This window comes from Leptonychotes weddellii, chromosome 12 (assembly GCF_054177405.1).
Source record: "Leptonychotes weddellii isolate Sample4059 chromosome 12, ASM5417740v2, whole genome shotgun sequence".
Lineage (NCBI taxonomy): Eukaryota > Metazoa > Chordata > Mammalia > Carnivora > Phocidae > Leptonychotes > Leptonychotes weddellii.
The window spans coordinates 26,331,311-26,343,840 of NC_138380.1; the positions used below are offsets into that span (position 1 = coordinate 26,331,311).

A 12,530-nucleotide genomic window follows, 5' to 3' on the forward strand; every position below is an offset into this window, starting at 1 on the left:
CAATGTATGAGAGCCCTTTATGTTTTTACCTTTAATTTTCCCACCTGCTTTCAAGATCCCTATCCTCCCCATTATTTCCAAGCTGGGGTTTTAATGGTAGAAATTGGTCTACCATTAAAGAATGAAGCCAACTACAGTATATGTTAAATAACTTAAATTTAAATTTTTAAAAAAATGAAGCCAAAAACGATTGCTGTATATCTGAGATTTTTCTAGATAAATTCTCCTAGTTAAAAGGCACTTAAAATCCAAACCATACATTTTACTTTTTAACGTTTAGATTCTTCCCTTTTGTCACTAAACATCTCTAGCAAACACTTTTTAGGGGTACTGTATCACTTACGAAAATTCTTTTTAATTGCCTTCCTTTTAAAAGGCGTGAAAGGGTAAGTAAGCACCCACCACTTCTGTTAACTTCTCAGCGTCTGTTTCTATGCACAAACAGTATGATTTCTTCATCTAAAATACTGAGAGAATAAATGAGATCATGTTTACTGTTCCTTTCTGCTAGAAGAGGTGTCTTTTAAAAATGCCTACTATTCACCCACCACTATTGAGTTTCATAGCTGAGTTCCAGAGTCCAGGATCTTATCCTGAGTATGGACCAGGTCTCCCTGCGTGAAGGCTGCTTCCTGTTCTTTCTTGTTTAGGAGACAGATTATCTTCCTGGTGTGTCAATATATATTTCTAAGCCAGGAAAAGATGAACCCAAAGCTGGTCAACTCTGACATCCCCCCAAAATCCACATGCTCTGTGTGCGATTGGATATCCACCAGGTAAAGGGGGCTCAGCGAGAGGCACGAGGGTCTGGGGCTTCTGACGCCGGAGTCCGCCTCCCCAGCCCTGCAGGGTGAGAGGCACCCTCTGGATGACACTCCCTCAGCTGTAACTGAGCAGCGTTGCTCAACGCTGGATGGAGGGGCTACTTGCAAGTGTGGACGTCAGTCATGCTTTCACACCTCCTGCAGCGAACGTAGCAGCACCAAATAAACTTGCACTCGCACCTCTCCACGTGCCTGACCACGTGGGTGTTGTAGCCTCGGCCACAGCAGAGGAGGTTGCAGCCGTCCGCGCCCTCTGACGTGCGGTTGCATTCTCTGCCTTGTGTCCCCGGGATCCCTAGTTTCTTATCCTCGACACAGTAATTGGGAGACTTATTAACGTAGAGCAGATCATCCTTGCGAATCGGTATTTTCCTCTGATCTTTGTCTCTCCTGCGCATTTTCCTCTTTATTTTGTCTGAGATTTGGACACTGTTTTCATATTTATCCTTCAACAAGTGGCCAATCTTCTCGAAAGAAGACATGGTTTTCCAGCACGTTTTCACAGCGCAGGAGCCGGAAACTCCGTGACAGCGGCAATCTACGGACATCAACTTGGCGACAGCCTGAAACCAACGTAATGGTATTAAATATCATCCATGAAGGGTTTTACCCAACAACCGAAGCACGACTGACTTCATGACTTCACTTTCTGGGTCTACTGAGTCCTGCATAAAAATGACAGCTTTGAGCATAAAGGCTCTTTACAGTTGCTTCAGGGTTCAAGTGTTTTGTCCTTCTCTCGACCCTGCAGAGCAAGCATTTCCAAGTCTAACTGAAAGTGGTGGACCAGGCCAATATTGTTATCGGGGCTTAGCTGAGGCGACAGAGGGAAACTACTTTTATTTCTATATCTTTGCTTAGTTCTGGGTGTGAGGATGTTCACACGTCCGTCCGTGTCCCTGACACCAAGAGTGTGTGCTTCATGGACCAGCAGCACCGACATCACTCGTGAGAAATGCAGACTCTCAGGCCCCACTCCAGACCCGCAGCATCGGAATTTGCATCTTAATAAGATTCTCAGGTGACTGGTATGCACATTAAGATTTGCGAAGCACTGAGAGGGCAGGTGTCCTGGGTGCACAAGTGCATAGAAACATCTGGGGAACTTTACAAATAACCAGTGCTCTAGTCCCTGAGATTCTGATTTAACTGGCCGAGGTGGGGTCCAGGCAGTGGCACTTCTCTAAAGCTGCTCAGATGACTCTAATGGGCATCCAAGCATGAGATCTATGGAATTGAGAGCTCTCACGTTTGATCACTTAGGTTCACGCGGGCAGGGGGGGGACCATGTCATCCTTTGGTCACAGACCACATGAGAAACCCGGACTAATCAACTTAACTTGGTCAAAAGGAAAAGGGGCTGGAGTGTGTGGTGGCTCCCAGCACATTCTTCCCCCCCTCTGGAAAATTAATCCGAAACATATGTCCTATTCTCTTAGCACCATCCTAACGTAGAAAAGGGATAATATATATATATGTAATTTTTCAATTCAAAGTGCTGAGTTTGCTTTATTCAGCCTGAGGAATTAAATGAAATTCCATATATCTGTAAGAGCCCTCTGCCTGGCACACATTAGAGTCTGCATAAATGCCCCCTTCCCTGAAGAAGAGGGTACAGGAAGAGTTGAAAGAAAATTTTAAAAAGGGGCTAACAGTGCAAAGGCAATATAGAGATTTCAAGAATTTCAGGGTTCTGATCTCTTACACACCAGGCTAGTCAGCACAGCTTCCTTCAATCCCCAGAGGATGGCAGAGCAGATTAATAAATCGCCAGGACTAGCTCTAGCGTTGACGTTCTGTCAACATGCTGGGTAAAATGACAAATTGATCTGTCCATTCAATAACTTGGAAATTATGTGTGTCATCTCACCAAAGAAAGGAAAAACCTCACAGCTTAAATTCCACTTACATTTCTTATCAAAACTATAAAATGATGGGTTTATGCTTTGCTATTTTATACTAAACCTGGCACGGACATGTTTGTGGAATGCTATGTTTCCTAACAAATTAAAGTTTCTGAACTATCTAATGAGACAGAATATTTCAGACAATTTATAATATTTGCAACCTTGAGTGAGAGCATATGGTATTGATTTGTGCAATATTTGATACTTCTTATTAGTGTTTAAAATAATAAACAGAATAATATTTAAAGCCTGTCCTTTATAGAATAGAGCACATATGCTCTTTGTGAATTCACAAAACCTAGAAGCAAGTAGCTATGTCTATTTCTTATTAACGCAGGGCAAAAGATACCTCTCCATGATAAAGCAATTTATAAAGTATGGCACACACAAAATAATAAAGTATGGCACAAAAGCTTATTTGCTTAAATTTATGGCGTTTGATATTCACAAAGACTTCAATTCTTTCAAATGTCTCCAGGCAAATGAATGTTCAAATGAATGCAATCTGCCTACTTTTGTTCAGATTTTAAAGGCTCGAAGGATATGAGAAAAAGAGAGCTCAATTAATGCTAGGTAATAACAAAACAAATTGTCCAAGGAAAGCCTAAAATCGAAGAATGTCTGTTTATGTATTTAAACCTGATCAACATTCCTCACAGTCATCACTTAGTGATTTAAAGCTGCCTCTCGCTCAGGATCTTACTGAGCGGCCAACTTTTTCTTTCATTAACCAATTCAGACATCACGTACAGTGTTGCCAATTTGCAAAGCATGGAAGACAGAGTAGATGTTCACCAAATACTTATGGAATAGTTAGTCCAGCTCACTGGAACAAGTTTTAACTCATTCTCTGTTGGTGATATGAATCGGAAGGAAGAACTAAAAACCGCCTTTAGCAAAAGAATCACTGCCAGGAGAGTCAATGGTATGGGGAGACCTTGATCCTGCTGGGTTCTCCTCCCATTCCTCAGTCCACAGCAGTGTTAGTCCACAGAGTGACACGTTACTTCACGGGTTTGAAGGATAAAAAGAGAGACTGATTCTCAAATCTAATGATACCACCTGCTGAACGTGTATCGGAATTTGGGGAAGATTTTCCTGCCATAGGAAAACTAGAATCTTTTAAATACCTGGAGTTGATTATAACTTTTCAGGGATGATATTTTAAAGTTTTATTCTATTACCTTTCAATTCCATTATCTTTTTGTCCTTAACAATAAGTATAAAAATAGCATTTTTATCATCTATATATTTTATATTTTATCATATATATTTTATATATATTTTTACCACATATATTATCATACATATAGTCTAGGATAGAAAGACAAATATACTTCAAGGAGAGGAATTCCAATAACTTGACATGCAATTTAAATGATTATAGCCCCAAAAAACTCTAAGGAAGAAACTTGGACAAACAGGGATTAAAATAAAGCAATGTAATTACCACTAGGAGAATTTGATGAAATGCAGAGTTCAAGGGCAGATCTCACACACACACACACACACACACACACACCATGGTTTAACTGCAGAACTTAGTTTTTCTCAGAGCACCTTTTCATAAATTATTTTACTTGATTTAGTTTTATGGGAAGAAATGCCTTGCACACAGTAGGTCGTTAATGAACATGTACTTACATATTATTCCAACTTTACCAACAAATAAACAGCATGGTTAAGACACTTGCCTTGTTTCAGGAATGGCGATATATGATATAAAGTCTTTATATCCAGCAGGAGAATTTTAGTAGACCAGAGAAAAGCGAGAGTGGAAAATGGAGTATATTTAAGGAAATTGCACGAACACTCCACAAAAAAGTATATTCTGGAGCTTTTCAGCTAGGATTCTTAATTAATGTCCAACAGCCATTCTGAGCTGCAGTGATAGCAGTCCTTTCCTGCTAACAGGAAAAGTAAAAGGATAGCAACCGTCTGAGTAGCATGTGGTTATGAGAAAATTCTTTTCTCTACTCTAGTTGAGTTGTTAGGGTTTATAACGATATTAACAGAGGAATGTTTTGTGAACTATTGCAAACAGATGTGCACATTTTGGTGGGATATTTTTAAACTATGGGAGTGCAATTAGGAGGGTAGCATTTAATTTACTGGGCTCTTTGTGTTAAGTGTTGGTTTGATAAACTTCTACTGAACTGAAATAGGCAAGATGTATCATTAATACTTAATGTAAAAATAGAAACTGCTTGAAAAGTGGGCTGTGGAGTGACTGGTCCCACTATTTTGACTCCGAGGTAACCCCAGCGGGAAATGATTGTTTCCCAGTATATTGCTTTATCCAAACTTTACAGAAATGACCCCAAAACTGCTGTGGAACATTTTGTTATGAGCAGTTCATTTTGTCAACTATCAGATGATCTGGTTAAGTTTTTAGGAAAACTGTGACATAAGGTTGGATGGTTATAGGTAGAATTCCTATTCCTCTGACCCATTTTGTCTCTTTCAGTCCAAAAATATATTTGAACCTGCTAAAAGGCAAAACACTTATGTGTTGTTCAAGTACTTATAAATATTCTTGAAACAGGTCAATGAACATTTGGGGTTGGGCCCCTCCCACTTTTTTGAGTTACTCATCATAAAACAAATTATGGGGTAGGGATACTTAAAAGTTTATGAGGTGGACATGGGAAGAATGGAAATATTTTAAGCACACCAAAAGAAATACCCATAAATATTCCAAGTCACATTATTCCCAGAAGTTCTGCCCCTGGAAGACATCACATCATTCTGTCAGCCAATCACCATTCAGCAACATTATTCTTGGAGTCAGAACTTTAGGAATGGTGTCAGAAACCAAGTGGGAATCAGAGTACTTAAGGTCAGCGGTTAGAAAATCATCTATCCTGTTCACAGCACTACTAAGCGCCAGTACCCACATTTCTCTGAACGCTTTCCTACATTTTAAGTTTGGGATTTTGAGACCAGGAAAATCAATTCAATTGAATGCAGACCTTGAACTTTACCCAGAAGAATATGCCTATTAGATTAAAATCCTGATTGCCAATCTTAAAAATGGAGTTGGTTGTTCTTCCATGTTAGATAATAGCCTGCAAACTTGGTTGGTTTTTGTTGTTGCTGTGGTGCTGGTGGTGGTTTTTTTTTTTTTTTTTTTTGGCCACCAGTGGAAAGAAAAATACAAAAATGTTTGAGTTGTAATATTTCCTGAAAAAAAGACCAACAAAAACACCAGTCCAGGTAATATTCTGTAATATTTTAAGATTCCATCTAGACCAATGAGGAACAAAAAGATTCCGTAGAGAGAACTCTGAAATTTACACAAACTGTATATATATGTATAGGCTGAATTGTTTTCTGCATAATTAGAATAATGGCAGAAACCCCGGTAATGTGAGAAGATGGTTTTTTTGCCAACAAACACAGTGGATTAAAATTGATGCTGAACAGTTGTATGCTTTTAATAAACTCAGAATATAAATAATAGTTTAAGATCAAATAGTTACAGAGGCAGCTATTGCTACCTAATTTGAAACAACACACAAGACAGAGTAAAACTAACTAGCTGCCTAATGACACTAATAAAAATACAGTTAGAATACTTCTGAGCTTCTCACGAGTTTGGGGATAACCTTTATTCAAGGGAACTAATTATGACATGAATTTCCAAGTTCTGTTTTCTAGTTAAATTTGTAAAAATCTCTATGAAATTATTTAAAGAATGGCTAAGGAAGAGTTGAGAGATCTAAACTAGTAATCAATATTCATTTAGTTTTTTTAAATATATTAATTTGACTTATTTTAGTGTTTTTCTTTTTAACTCCAGAATTTTAAAGAACATATATTTAAAAATGTAAATATCTATTTAACCCTCTTTTATATGTTAGAAATAATTTTAAAAATTCTTTATTGGATAATATTTAAATTGAAGCAGAACCCCATTCGTTGAATTTTTTTACATGCAAAACTTTAAGGAGAAGAGACACGTGCATAACTATGGTGTTAAACAAGAGTTACTTTAGTGTGATCAATGGAATTTTAAAATTTCTAAACAAAAATATGAAAAGCCTACCTTGCTATTTACTGCCTTTCCTACTTTCTATTTTGCTATTTTAAATCAATATTCAAATTGAATTGAAAGTTCAAATTGGAATTTGAAGTGTTAAGGTGATAATAACATTTACTGAGTTTTCTGGTTTTGTATTATAAACCAGTGTGGTTAAGCAGAGAAAGCTGGCTGCCACTTGCACCTATTCTAAGTGGGTTCCATTTATTCACTTTCCAAAAATGTAAAACAAAGGCAACATATATTTTAAATATTCCTGACAGATACTGCAACTTGTTTTAATTTATTTCAGGAGATTGTGGCAGATTGCAATGACTACTTTGGGACTCTTACAGGTTATTGGATATTTACAATAATATAGGACATGTGCTGATATTCCTGTCCTGAAAAGATTATTACAACACAGAAAATGTATATTCACAAAGAAGTTTTGACTGTTTTAGGAAAATCACTATGACTCGCCAAGTAATTCAGCTATGCTATAGAGCTCAAACTTTATTGTGTCAATATTCATTAAAATAAATATTAAAAGGTAAATTAAGCTACAGATTTATTCTATTTTAAGAAAGCTTAGTATGAAAAACCAGAATTCATAAAAGAGGTTAATTAGATGGTGGTTCTTCAAATTTGTCTACCCCCAGTCTTTAATATATATATTTAAATATCCATACATTTAATATAGCTAGAGCTTCTTTACAATTATCTGCATTTATCATTTTTACAAGGTATCTATATCACTTTGTAATAGAATAACTAATTATCTTTAAAAAAAACTTTGTTTTACCAAAATGTTAGTTAAGAGTTATGTATTCCCGGATGTATTCAAGAATGTTTGCCAGAGAACATAGGGACATATAGATAACATGTTTAGGAATCACTGCCCACTAAAAAGAGATTTAAAAAAAATCAAAATTCAAATTTGAGGTGGATTTTGATTCAGTCCCATTAGAAAGGCAGATACTATAGATCTTATTCTGGCTCTGTCACTAACCAGCTCAGGTGATGGAACAAAATGACCCAAAAGGCATGTGTACATCTGTTATTTCATAATTAGTGTTTTGGGTGTACAAAGTAAAAATTACCAATACATTCTATAATAAGATTCAACGCATATCAGATGGAGAACTTAAACGAAATCAATGTAGAAGTTATTCATATATAATAAACCCATATATAATACATATGTATGACATATATATTTCTTAGACTGCAAGTGTATATTTTTTTAAATCATTTGGACAGGGGCGCTTGGGTAGCTCAGTCGTTAAGCATCTGCCTTCGGCTCAGGTCATGATCCCAGGGTCCTGGGATCGAGCCCCGCATCGAGCCCCGCATCGAGCCCCGCATCGAGCCCCGCATCGGGCTCCCTGCTCTGCGGGAGGCCTGCTTCTCCCTCTCCCGCTCCCCCTGCTTGTGTTACCTCTCTCGCTGCGCCTCTTTCTGTCAAATAAATAAATAAAATCTTTAAAAAAAAAAGATTTCTGTTAAAAAAAATAAATCATTTGGACAGATTCATTCAGAAGTGTAATCCGAGTGTTTTTTACTTAAAGGCACTAGATTTCATCCCATTTTCTAATACATACATACATACCTGCCTTCCGGCTTCGTTGTTGTGTAGATTCATTGCTAACAGTACTTTGCTTTCTTTTCCTGTGCTGTTTCTGACGGGGAGATCTAGGAACTTCCTGCTGAACCACATGCCATACTGGACATCATCCGAGCAGCCCCCCCAGTGCCAGCCTTCACTGGCGGAGCCGCCACTCTGCAAGCTGGTGTCGCAGGAGCACTCGGTCATGTTGCCTGCACTGCAGGACCTGGTCACAGAATGCACCAGGCCTGCAGCCATCACAGCATAAATAAACGCTGTTTCCTTGGTGCCTAGAACAAAACACACATTGCTGAATGCAAGAGTCTGTTTATGTTCATAACAAAGCTTCCTGCTCATCCCCTTCGCAGGGAAGCGATTTTTCAACTGCTTTCAATGGATGCTTGAATGAGTACATACTCAGGAAGGACAGTTTCATATTGTTTTAGTCTTTCACAGAAGCAACATTAATTTTCAGTATCTCACTTGGGGGGATTTTTATATATTGTGTATCGAATCAGCTGTTTGTTTTTAAAATTTGACACGTATGTCAGCACCTAGCTCAGTGCTTAATAGACAAGTTCAAAAAATCCGTGTTGAATTTAAAATCCCTTGCATGGATACAGCAAATGGTAGTACAATGTCCCAAAGAGTCCAGATTACCTTTCTTTTTAAATTTCAAATGTGTTCTCGTGAAACACACGCTGAAATGTTTGGTGTGATTCTTGTTTGTATAAATTATACATGTTGGAATGCAAATCAGAATTAAGCAAAGGCCAAAGCAATCAGTAGATGTTACAGTTTACTTTCATATCAAAGACTGGTCTTCTTTTTAAAGGATATTATAAATAACAATCACAAATATTAATATGAAACAGTTAAATATCTTATATAGTACTAGCTAATCCTCTTACAGGCTGAAAGAGAATGAAAAATTGAAATGTCACCAGAAAAAGAAAAAGAATTGTTATAGAAAACTATTGAATATATATTTAGCACACCTGCAATAAAGTTTGAGCTAAACTCTTCGCAAATTAAAGTCCCATTAAAACATTAGTAAAATGGACTTCTATAGAAGAGACTCAGAAGGTGACCTTTTTTCTTTTGAGATGTTAAGATTGGAGTACGGTTGCATGCCCGTTGTCCAATCAACCTTTTCAACAGCTGATGTCTCTGCATTTCAGCAACTGAAACTTTTCTTCTTCTTCTTTTTCTCCTCCTCCCCCTCCTTTTTCTTTTCCTTCTCCTCCTCCTCCTCCTCCTTCTCTCTCTTCCTTCTTCCTCCTTCTTTTTTCCCTTCTTCCTTCTTCACTTCTTTTTTCTTCCGCGGGGGTCAGGGCTCCCTCGGAAGGGCGTGCCGCCCAAAACGCAGCGGGGCAAACGCAATGCTTTGGCGGCGGTGTGTGTAGGGACCGGGTGGAGAAGGGTCAAAGGAGGAGGGAGAACGGAAATGAAATGTGAAAAACAACAACGAATCTTTCGGCGCCCAGGTTCCAAAATTCTCTGAAACTGCTGATATTCCTAGAACAATCCTGGGTCCCTGTGCCTTCATCCCCACCGAGTCACTAGGCACGTGGAAGTGGAACTTTGTTTTACTGCAGCTTCCCGCGCCGCGGGTGTGCTCCGAGGAGGGAAGATAAAGAAGGAAAAGAGAACAGAGGGGAGAGCCAAAGCAGTCGTGCTCGGGTTAGCCGCACGTTGAGCTGTCCAGGACACTCCCTTTAAAAATCACCATTAATTCTGTCTACCCCGCGCTCCGAGGTGCCAGCAAACGTGGGGCTTCGCTGCAATTAGCCCCTTGTCCAGGGCTCGGTGCGCAGCGGAGTTGCTTAAATCAAAGCAGATGCGGCGGCAGCATTCCCTGCTGCCGACATCATGTTTCTCCAGCTGGTCACCCACGTAGGGGGGCGCTACGGGGTCCGAGGGGTCGGCGGGGTGGAGTGTCAGAGTTTTTCTGCAGCTCCCGCCGGGCGCTGCGGGAAGGAGGAAGAGCTACAGCTCCTAGCGCCCCGCTCGGGACCTGGGGAGTCACCCCCCTCCGGGACCGCACCTGCACCCGGGTCTGACTTCCGTCACCCCCAGTTCTCGTCCGCTAAAGGACCTCTTTTGGGATTTAGAGAGCGACGGACCACGCAAGCGCTACTTTATTGACTGTACTTGCAGGAGTTGTCGCCCTCCACCCCGCGCCATGCCGGAGGGTCCGGGGACTTACCGCTGCTCAGCTCGTAGCCAAAAAGGGGGCTGGTGCCCGGCGGGGCGGCGGTGACCAGGCAGTTCCACCTCTCGTGCCGGAACTGGCTCCTGCACTCCTGAATGCCCAGCCGCGCGCCCTCTCCGATGCTCGGCAGCAGGTACGGTTTCCTCTTGCACAGCTCCTTCTGGCGGCTGTTCAGCGGCAAGTTGGCGCAGCCCAGCTTCTCCGGAACCCCAAAGGACGCGATGCCCAACCACCTGCAAGACACCGCCGCCCCTAGCGTGAGCCGCTCCCCAGCTCTCCTCTCCAATCCCAGAGGTTTCGCCGCAAATTGGGTCATCCGCCCTAGGATCCCCGGTCCTGCTCCCCGGCTTCAGCTGAAAGTTCCCTGAGGCTGGGCACCCCTTTTGCCACAACCCCCGTGCGCCCCTGCTGCCCGCATACTCACATCCAATTTCCCTGGGCTCCGCAGGGGAACAGCGCGAGCAGGGCTGCCCACAGCGCGCACAGGCGCGACAGTCCCAGGAGCGCCGCTCTGTCCATGGCCCCCGCATGGAGTCCTCCAGCCCCAGCCACTCCTCTTCTGCCCTCCCTGCCCAGGGGCCCGCCAAGCCAGAGGTCAGTTCCCCCGCACCAAGTTGTCCCTCGCCCTCTTTCTCCCTGCAGACAACATAAAAAGAAGGCCAGCGGTGGGGGCTCCCGGCAGCCTTCCCCTGGCTTGCAGGGAGCTGAGAGGAGATGGAGAAAGTAGCCTGGGGCCCTCCTCCTGCGACGAGCCGGAGGTGTGCAGGAGGTGCGGGAGCGTCCCTCGCTGGAATAGGTGAGAAACTTCTGTTGATGTAGCTCTGCCTCCATCGCCCCCGGCCTCTCCTCCCATCTCCTCCCCCTGGCCGCGCCTGGAGCCTGATTGGCCCAGCCTCAGCCCCGCATCTCATCATCCCCGGACCGCAGGCTCCCATTGGCTGCGAGCGGGCTCCGCGGGGGGCGCTCCGGCCCGCTGCTCCCGGACGGCGCGCCCGGACCCGGGTGTGTTCTTGACCTTTCCTCCTGTCACCGTCTTCCGCGAGCCGGCCTCTGCGGGAGGGGTATTGATTCAACCCGAAGACTGCTGGGGCCGCTTCTGTCTTAGCAACCCTGGGGGAAGGCGTGGGTCGAATGGGACACGTTTGAGTTCCACCCACCCCCCTCGCATTTGGATTAATTACCCTCTGGGTGGAGTGGCTGGAAAATCTCACTGCCCCCGTTCCTTTCCTCTCCTTCACCTCACCGGAGAGGAATCGTTTTGAGTCAGAGTTGGTACCAAACAAGTTGACCTTTCAACACTCTGCTTGAGGTCCCAGTGTGTCAGGAGACTTGAGACTGGTGAAATGCTGTCAGGCTTGAGGTTGTCGTCGTTTAAATAGACAGCTATTTTTAGCGAAAGAGAAGGTTCTGGCCTAGTATCTAATCTACCATATTTAAATTGTGTTACGTGATTTCGTTTTCCCGGTTTGTCTTATTTTCTGCAATCTTTGAGAGCATTGTCAGAAGGTGGAGGGCAGAGAAAGAATGCATGAGAGAGCTTCTGGAGAGCTTTCGAAGAGATGAGGCTTGTGTCCTTACCCTTATCTCCAGTCCATATTGGTGGCTCACGTGGAGACCTTGGACAGGGCTACACATTGAAGACATGTTAAAAAAAACTTACTTATTAACTGCCTAAGTGTGCCCTGTACTGGGGGGAACTTACGCAGACAATATCCCTTCTCTCAAGTTCACAAATCAACCACAGAGACGAGTCTAAAACAAAAGAATTTGAGATTTCAGTGAAGGAGAGTATAGAATCCAGTGAGGTACTCTTTGGAGCCAGAGTTCAGAAGCCAGAGACTACATGGTGGCTGGCAGTTTAGGAAGGTTAGGTACCCAGTGTTTTTCAGGATAGAAGATCTCTGGGAGAACCGTGAAGGTGAGCCGCGTGTGCTTAGCTGTGGTATCAGAAAGC

At 42.4% G+C, this 12,530-nt stretch overlaps 1 protein-coding gene across 1 annotated transcript; it reads right to left on the reverse strand.

Moving 5' to 3' along the window:
* Window positions 1–229: 229 nt before the first annotated feature.
* On the reverse strand, window positions 230–12,058 carry WNT16 (Wnt family member 16). The gene is made up of 4 exons (XM_081800195.1): window positions 11,001–12,058; window positions 10,571–10,809; window positions 8,365–8,651; window positions 230–1,387 (listed from the first exon to the last, which is right to left on the reverse strand). The coding sequence occupies exons 1-4, from the start codon at window positions 11,405–11,407 to the stop codon at window positions 923–925; spliced, it is 1,398 nt and encodes a 465-aa protein (XP_081656321.1). The 5' UTR covers window positions 11,408–12,058; the 3' UTR covers window positions 230–922.
* Window positions 12,059–12,530: the final 472 nt, after the last annotated feature.

Excerpts from the sequence above, each read along its gene's own strand:
- WNT16 (XM_081800195.1), bottom strand. The coding sequence starts at position 11,407 with ATGGAGGCAGAGCTACATCAACAGAAGTTTCTCACCTATTCCAGCGAG. Across the intron at positions 10,810-11,000 it reads GGAGCCCAGGGAAATTGGAT|GTGGTTGGGCATCGCGTCCT; the intron begins GTGAGTATGCGG and ends GGTGTCTTGCAG. Across the intron at positions 1,388-8,364 it reads ACAACGAAGCCGGAAGGCAG|GCTGTCGCCAAGTTGATGTC; the intron begins GTATGTATGTAT and ends CGTTGGTTTCAG.